The sequence below is a fragment of the Pongo abelii genome, chromosome 21, assembly GCF_028885655.2.
Source record: "Pongo abelii isolate AG06213 chromosome 21, NHGRI_mPonAbe1-v2.0_pri, whole genome shotgun sequence".
Lineage (NCBI taxonomy): Eukaryota > Metazoa > Chordata > Mammalia > Primates > Hominidae > Pongo > Pongo abelii.
In genome coordinates, this window is record NC_072006.2 from 17,835,207 (window position 1) to 17,843,926 (window position 8,720).

General features: G+C 51.0%; 1 protein-coding gene across 1 annotated transcript; it reads right to left on the reverse strand.

Moving 5' to 3' along the window:
- Positions 1 to 683: 683 nt before the first annotated feature.
- On the reverse strand, positions 684 to 7,695 carry CD93 (CD93 molecule). The gene is made up of 2 exons (XM_002830016.6): positions 5,604 to 7,695; positions 684 to 5,319 (listed from the first exon to the last, which is right to left on the reverse strand). The coding sequence occupies exons 1-2, from the start codon at positions 7,529 to 7,531 to the stop codon at positions 5,295 to 5,297; spliced, it is 1,953 nt and encodes a 650-aa protein (XP_002830062.3). The 5' UTR covers positions 7,532 to 7,695; the 3' UTR covers positions 684 to 5,294.
- Between the last annotated feature and the right edge of the window lie 1,025 nt (positions 7,696 to 8,720).

Here is an 8,720-nt window from a genome sequence, read left to right on the forward strand (position 1 = left end):
AAATAATGGATATTTATTGCAAGTGTTCTGTACCATTAGCATAACAGAGCAGAACCCTTTATTCTTCTTAAGTCCTGTGCCTTTGCCACAGCCTTTTGCACAATCTTAAATGCAGGCTGACTCAGAATTGACCACCATCTGCTGTTCCTGACTTGGAATCACCATGAGATTTGTGCAGCCAAACAACCAGCAATCTGATCTGCCTGTCCAATTAGTTAAATAAACTGAAAGGGCTTTGCTGACAAAGTAGTGATAAATGCTCCAATGATAATTATAGAACAGTGTTTTCACATCGCAACCATTGGACATGTTTAATTCTGCGCCAGGCATCACCCATGGAATTTACAAGATGCAGGGAATTAAAGAGTGATGAGGGGGCCATGGATGAGTGGACTCAGCTGCCATGGACACTGGGCGCAGTGCAGCCCAGCCCTCTCTATTCCATGTCCCCAAGGGCAGCACGCTGAGGGGCAGGGTACACATTTGCTGAGGTAATGAAGGAGGGCAGAGCCCAGCGCCCCCTGTCACCTCCAGCAGGTGCAGGTGCAGAAACTCAGCCACAAGGTACCTTCTTTTTAGCAACTCTTTGAAAGGGGAGATGGATAAATGTAATGACCTTGAAAGCAAGTTCTGCCAGGTATTTCGAGTGGTCGTGAAATATATTAAAACAAGTTCACAATCAATGTGTTTAAGAGTTTATTAGGATAGGCACATAACAGAAAGCTCAAAGGATGACAAAGCTGCACCTTCCTAAAGGCTGACCCTCAAAGCACCATTTTGTTAGAACTCAGAGGAGAAGCTCGATCTCTGAGCCTTCCCTCCTCACAGTCTGGGAAACATGCACAGCATGAAGGTAAATCCTGCATAGAAGTCTTGTAATTCCAGAATTAGTCAAACAAATTTGAAATACACACATTTAAAAATACTTACATTCTCATTTAGCGTTCATGAAGTGATTACTGACATTTACAATCATGTCTGACATCACAGAGCAAGGCTTTTCAGGGATCTAATTCAAGCTTAAGCCAAATCTATGCAAAGAACTTCAGCCCAGGGGAATAGTGGGCAAAATCTGCTGAAAAGAACTGCTTGCCACCTTGCAGATAAGAGCAACAGCACAATAAAGGGATTCCAGAGCTTCTACCTAAAATAGAAGGGTATTATCCACAAGAACAGACCAAAACACGACTTATTTTTAAACAAGCCCTTCAGTGAGTACTTGTCTCAGGAATCTAGTATGAAAATAGTGTCTTTGATTAGTGAATATATGGAGAATTCGGATTATCATCTCTATTTTTAGTTGAGAAAATGCACATATCATATAGATTTAAGCCATGGGTTCTGCAGCCAAAGTAGAGACAGATGTTTTCTGGGATCATATCTCAGATTCCCAAGCTAAAGCTATTGTTCAAGGTGATGGAAATATGGAGGGGGCATTAAACCATTTTGCAGCTGCTAGAAAGCTGTGTTTTCCTGTTTTCCTGATTTAGACAATGGAGAAGCTAAGAAGAGAAATAATAGGAAAGGCTTTCCTATGTTAGTTTTTAAAAGACTGTGTTATTTTTAATTCAATTTTTTTTTGTCAAATCTCATCTCTGTTCTCCTAGTTTTCACAGAAATATTTATAGGAATAAAGGTAGAAACAAAAGTACCTAATGATCATCTCCATCCATCGAAAGATTGCTCAGGGATAAGACACTCAAACAAGGGCTCGTGATGAGAATGGAAAAGACAAAGCAATTTCAAGAGAAAAAAAATTATTTTAAACTCAGTTCATCCTGCAAAATGGACATAACACATGCATATAAAGGTTTGACTTTTTAATTCCACTTTTTTGCCTGATCGCAGGGAAGATGGCATGAGGCTGGCCCTTCCTGAAGCTTTGCTCCTCTGCCACTGACTAACAGACAGGCCTCCAGGTGGCCTTGCAAGGCCGGCAGTGACCGCAGCCCACTTCCCCACATCCTTAATCAGAGCCTCATGCAGTTCATCCCCACATTACCCAAACATAACGTCGTAGTGCTACACATAGATGTGTTGCATCATGATGCTATGGCAATGACGATGACGCTTAGGTGTGTGGGCCACTGAAGGCAGAGACCAGATGTGGTTGGTCTTGCCTGGAAGCCAAGCTGTTGAGCAAGGGTGTAGTCCCTCTACAGAGGATGCTCACCAAGTTCTAATGTATTGTCGATAACTGTCCTGCCCTGGTTTTTCTGCATTCCTCAGATTATCTGTGGGAATTGTCCTCCTGTATCCTTTCTCAAATGACAAAGAAGAAAGAAAGAGGCAGTGATGGCACCTGAAATTCAGGAATGAATAGGCATGGAGAGCTGCGTGTGTGAGGTGTTCTCTCTTTACATTGTCTGCTTTGAGATGTGGGATGAGGAGAGGGAGAGAGTTGGTCCTGAATATATTCAGTTTTTTCCAAGAGTCTCCCAGAATTATTGACCTATTTGGACAACAAATCTTCATTGTCTTGGTGTCCATCTCCAAGTGAAAACTTCCCCCGTCCCCATGGCCCTGGCTTGTTCTGCTGCTGAACAGGTCACCTGGACAGAAACACTGTGTCTAGTGAGAAGTTAGAGAAGTTAGCAGATGGCAGGGTGCACCTCTCCCCACGCTGTGACCCCTGGATTCCCCACTGTGCCACACCCGAGCAAGCTGGGGCCCCTCAGGATAAGGACGATTTGTTAATGGCCCCTTGGCCGGTGGGCATTTGTTTACCCGCTACTGTAGCCCCAAGATCCCCAAACAAGAATTTCCATTCCTCAAAGTAACAGCAAAAATAAACAGGAGAATAAAGCACGTGTTTGAGCCCAGTGGTTTCCATCAGATGCACCACCTGAGCCGTCTGGTTGGGTTGCTGGCTCTCCCCTTGCAGTGGGAGTGCTGTGCAAGAGAAAGCACCATCCAGCAGGAGAGGGACCCAGCCCGCCAAGGAAGGTTTTGAGGAACTGGATTCTTTATCACCCATTTCTCCCCTTGTGGGTTCCACAGAGGGGTTCCATGCCCTCCCTGTTGTTGAGAACGGGGCTGCATGTTGCCACCTACAGAAACATTCAGAGACCAGACGATGGGCCTGGGCTGTGAGAGCAATCAGAACACTGAAAATAGGAGGGCTAGTTGGATCCCAGGAATCATACACAGACTGTGTTGGGGCTGTGGGAAGCCAAGGACAGAAATGCCTCCTTCACCCCAAATGATAAGGGCAAGGATTTTCAAGGCCCAGAGGGAAAAATGTTGCATTTGCATTTATTTAAGTGCTGATGGTGGTCAGCAGTGCATCCAGCCATGTCTTTAGAATTCTCTGAATGACCAGACAGATTGGCTGCTCTCCACACCACAGACTGCCCAGCTTCAAACATCACCTAGAGTGTCGTGGCCAAGGAAGTTTTGCCAAATGGACACAGCCTTTGTCTCCCTTAAGTGTTAAACACCAGAGTTCCAACTGAAAACTGGAGACCATGAGATGACTTTAAAAAGAAGTTCCAAATGCCCCACTGAGCCGCACAAAACCTCCATCTTTCCTTTCACCTCCCCTGCCCCTTGAGTTTTCCATTAAAAACAATCTGAACCATAGCATCTATATTTCAAAACTGGCAAGAGTATTAACTCTGAGGGCCTGCACCTGGTGGCTCTTCAACCTCTCCAGGGTGTCACCTCGGAGACCGATGCATTGCTAAGGCAAAACCAGAAACACCGCTTCTCTGAGGCTTTGGGGCCTTGGACGGAGACACATTTCCTCTGTCTGTTCTCCCGCACAGTGGCGAAAAAAAGCCCACAGGAGACATGAGGCCTCCCAGAGATACTCAGGTAACTTCTAGTGACTCTAACCATCGGTGACCCCCAGGACTGTGTTCCAGTGCCCCAGGCAGAATGGTGCCGTGTGTGTGTGTGTGTGTGTGTGTGTGTGTGTGTGTGTGAGAGAGAGAGGGAGAGAAAAGGAGAGTATCTCCTTTTCTATCAACCACATTATCATAAGGAGAAATCTTTGCAAATGTAACTTTTAAAATGAGGGTATAAATTTAAATGACTTTGAGCAATTTTTGCTGTAAAAATGATTTTAGTTAGTCCTCTTTTTCCCTCTTCCTTCCCTCCTTACCCCCAATTTTAAGGAAAAGAGAGACACAGAACAAAAGTTCCTTAAGCAAACTGCCTGCCTGACTAGCTCCCTACTTGGTGTTTGCCCCACCCACACTTCAGGATTTAAAATCTCAGGATGCTGCATCAACTGTGAACTATGAACTGTGCTAAAATGCTTTAAAACGACAGCTTTCAAAACACAGTGCATCATCTCCCATTCACACATCCTTTAGAAAACAGCCTGATGGAACTTTCTGCACTGGCATTCCGGGCAGGATGAAGTGGAGGCGGGGCCACCGGCAGGGTGTCTGAGGCCTGCCCTGGCTCAAAGACAGGTTGTCCTTGAATTTCTTTCCTTGTTAGTGTTGATCACATCCGTAGTCAAGTGTGTGGTAACCTCAGTACATTTAGATGAATTAATTCAATTATCTGTGAACAAATCCCTGGCCTCTCTCGCCCTAGCCCCGTAGATTATGTGACTTCACAAACACCTGTAACGCACTTCAAGCAACTTTTCTCATATTTTTCAAGCTTCCTTTGCAAATAAACCCAAGGCTATTAGAAATGTAAGAACTAAAGCGGCACTTCCTGCCTCCTTGCCACCTAGGAGGCTAATTGCACTTCTGGCCATTCTGGAGGATGTCAACAGTATCACATTCAGCAAGACTTGTGCTGGCGAAATGGGGGAATGCAAATGTAAAGAAATGTTTCCAGTCCTGAACATGTTCCCTTTGACCAAAAAACCAGATCTTCTTATCTAATTGAATAATTAATTGACTTAGTTTTAATCCTAGGAAGAGAAACAAATCATTTCAATCCTAAACAGCATGAGCAGCTCACCTTTTCCTCTTAGATGGTCGAAGTGAGCAGAGAAGATATTCATGGGAGCCCCTTAGCCCCGGCCTCCTCACACCCTGATCCGAAATTGGTCACATTGGAATTTGAAAAGGGAGGGGGAGTAACAATCATTACAGAGTCACAAAATCCCCACCGTGGCACGCCAACACACAGCTTCCACTTCAGGAACATCACACACCCGTAGAAAATGCCTGCATGTTCCAAGGGGTCTTTAAGGAGAAGACTTACAATTGTTTGCTAAGATTCCAGTCCAGTCTTTCAGAAAGATGTGGGTGCCCCTTTGGAATGGGGAGTTCAAAGCTCTGAGGATGGTGGCCGGTGACTCTAGTGTCTCTAGGGCGACCTCACTTTCAGCAGTCTGTCCCGGGTGTCGGACTATGGGAAACAAAAGAGACAGTGTTGGAAGCCACGGCGCCTCTGTGCCTGCACGTCTGGACCTTGGGAGAGAGCCCCACGTGCGGCCCTGCTGCAGACGGGCAGTATGCTCTAAGGGGGCCCGAGTGCCTGGCGTGGGGGGAGGTTGAGGGGTCAGCTGCAAGGACGAGGGTGTGTCTGCCCACAGGGAACCTGGGCCTGCTCCTGCTGCCACCACTTTGTACTGTGGTCAGTGCCCCCATGCCTGCCCATCCCCTCCCCCGGTCACTCAGGGCCCCCTTTACCTGTACTGGTTCTCCATGGCCCTGCTCTCCGCTCGCTCTGGAACCCAGGAGTAACTGTCTGCCGCATTCTGGGGCTTCTTCTGCTTCTTCTCCTCCCTCTTCGCTCTCCGCTTGCGATAGACCAGTAGCCCCAGAGCCAGGGCCAGCAGGAGTAGGATGGCCACCACAGTGCCTAGGATGTAGAATAAAAGCAGCTTTTGCCCGTCAGTGCCATCGTTGTTTTGTGCGGCCACGGAGGAGTCCCCACCTGCAGGCTCCTGGGGGCCAGAGGCAGCTGTGGCGTGATGGATGCTGGGCTCCCTCCAGACGCCTGGGGACCCACTGGGGGCCAGCATCTTGAGTGGGTCAGACGTGATGGGGGCATCAGATGACAGCGAAGGTCTCCTTGCGGTGGATGTAGCCTTGGGGGTGCCCTCGGGGCCCCTCGTGGGACTGGCTGTTGCAGCGGGGGGCACGGTGCTCCCCTCTTTCTCTCCTTTGTACTCCTCATCGGGGGGCCCAGATGGTGGTCCCAGAGACACAGGCCCCATGGTGCAGGAGACCCCATTTGGGGCCAGCACCCAGCCTGGCAAGCAGCCACAGTGGAAGGACCCTTGTGTGTTGAAGCACAAGCTGTCACAGAAGGGGCCCCCCAGGCCCAAACACTCGTCCACGTCCTGGCACTGAGTCCCGTCCTCCCCAGCCAGGACGTAGCCCTCCTCGCAGGAGCAGTGAAATGAGCCGTCTGTGTTGGTGCAGCCCTGGGCGCAAGGCGAGCGACCCAGAGCACACTCATCCACATCCCGACAGGCCCCCTCTCCAGGACCGCCCGGCTCATAGCCAACCCAGCATTCGCAGCGGAAGCCTCCAGGGGTGTTGACACACTCCTGGGCACAGGGGGAGTCCTGGCATTCATCCACATCCACACAGTCCAGCTGACTCGAGTCCAGCTGGTACCCTTGGGGGCAGCGGCACGTGTAGTTTTTCCCATGGGGTCCCAGGATGCATGTGGCCCCCCCACGACATGGGCTGGAGCTGCAAGGGTTTCGAGAGGCACAGGTCACCAGGTCATCCAGCAGCCGGAACCCTGGCCGGCAGCCGCAGAGGAAGGAGCCATCCCCCCCTTCAAAGCAGTCCTGGTGGCAGCCCCCATTGTTGAAGTTGCAGCCATACTTGGGGCTGACACAGAGGGGGCCCGAGCTGCCCCAGTCGAACACACCGGGGGCCTTCTCCTTGCATAGGAAATAATGACTCTGACTCTCGTCCTTGTCCCCTTCCCCACAGGCCACAGTGGCCGCAGAGGCAAAGGGCACAGCCTCCAAGGAGGAACTGGTGGTCTGGAAGGGGGTGGTGTAGGTCACCTGACCTGGGCCCCCCAGGGCCAGAGGCCGGCACATGCCTTTGAAGCTGAACTTGCACACGAAGCCCTCAATGTTACTTCCGGGGGAGCTTGGGCTCCCACAGGGGCCCTCAGACCACTTGGGGAGGCGGCTGGGAAGGAGCGGCTGGGACAGGTCCAGCAGCAGAGACACACAGCGCTTGGAGATGCACGAGTTCCGGAGCTCCTTGTGCCAGTTAGAGTAAGGCGTGTCCTCCCCCCCGCCCACCCAGCTGAAGCCCTTCAGCGGCAGACTAGGGTCCAGGCACTTGCCCTTCTCTCGCTGGAGCCCAATCCAGAACTTGCCCATCCTCGCCGTCAGGGCTGCCTCCCGCCTCAGGAGCTGGGCCAGTACTCGCTGGACATCCTGGGCCTCCTCCTCGCTCTTCACAGTGGCCAGGTTGCCGCCGTTCTGGCTGCAGTGGTTCTGGGCCTCGGCAGCGCTCAGCTTGCCCGAGTGGGCCGTGTAGCAGGCGGTCCCCACGCAGACCACCGCCTCTGTGTCAGCTCCCGTCCCGGCCCCGGGCTGGCTCAGGAGCAGCAGCAGCAGCAGGCCCATGAAGGTGGCCATCCCGGTCTCCGTGTGGCCCTCTGCGGGAGGCGAGAAGCCCAGCGGCGACAGGAGCTTCTATCTCGGCTCCCAGCTGGGCCCCAAGGGGAGCTGAGGGGTGAGCTGCAGCCACTCCAGCCCAGAGAAGGACACAAAGGCTGCGGGCTTTCCACGTCCCCCTGACCCAAGGCGCATCCTGTACTGTTGTACTTCTTATTTCTCACCGGATGTTGGGGCTTCCTGCAATGAATAGTTCTCTGACTCCTGCTGCCTTCATCACGGTGCTGTTGTTCATAAAAGGAGTCAGGCAGCTCTGCCGGGTCCCTGGCTCAGCACTGTGGAAACTCAGCGACGGGGGGAAGACGTTATAGCCCCGAGATACTGCCGGCTTGATCTTGGCTCCATTCTCTTTCTCATGGCATGAGGAGCCTCGGAGGCATGCCATGGAGTGCGCAGAGGCTTTGGGGGCTAGGAACTCGAGGAAGCTCCCTTAGTAACCCATAATAAAATTCCACTTTGGTTTGCAAACCACCAAAAGAGAAAAAAAAATTCTGAGACTTAAGACACAAGGCCATGGATGGTTATAATTTTCAGCCTTTTTTAGAAGCAAACTGGACTTTCCTTTTGCCTAGCTCATGTTCTCTGTTGACTTTGGGAGCCTTTTTTCTTTTATCGTCCCATCGTGAACTTTAAATAGGCATTTTTTAAATAGGATACGGGTCGTGGGAATGTCTGGGTTTTCAACATAATGCCAAGCTCCTCGATAATGTTAATCCAAATTGGGTGAAATTTGGCAGTTTGGGGGGTTTCATAGTGGAAATATTGCATTGTGAGGTGGCAGGGTCACAAAAAGCATCAGAAAGAAAATGAAAATGTGCCCGGCCTCGTGGCACAGGGCTTGCAGGCTCACTTCCCCCTGGCTCAGGATTCCTAGCAAGGCCGGAAATCTGGGCAGGGAGCGGGAATCGAAGCCCGGGCAGGCCCTCCCGCGACACCGCGACTTGGCAAAAGCCAGGGACTCACAGTGTGCTTTTCCTGCAGCCACAGACCTTTGCTCATTGGTTGGGATCCCCCAGGAGGGGACCCTGAGGCAGGATTTGGGGAGACTAGTTTATTTGGGAGGGGAAGTGAAACAGACAAGGAGGAAGCCAACCCATGATGAGTTGCTGAGAAGGTGACCCTGGGCTGCTGGAGCCAGTGCCAGGACACT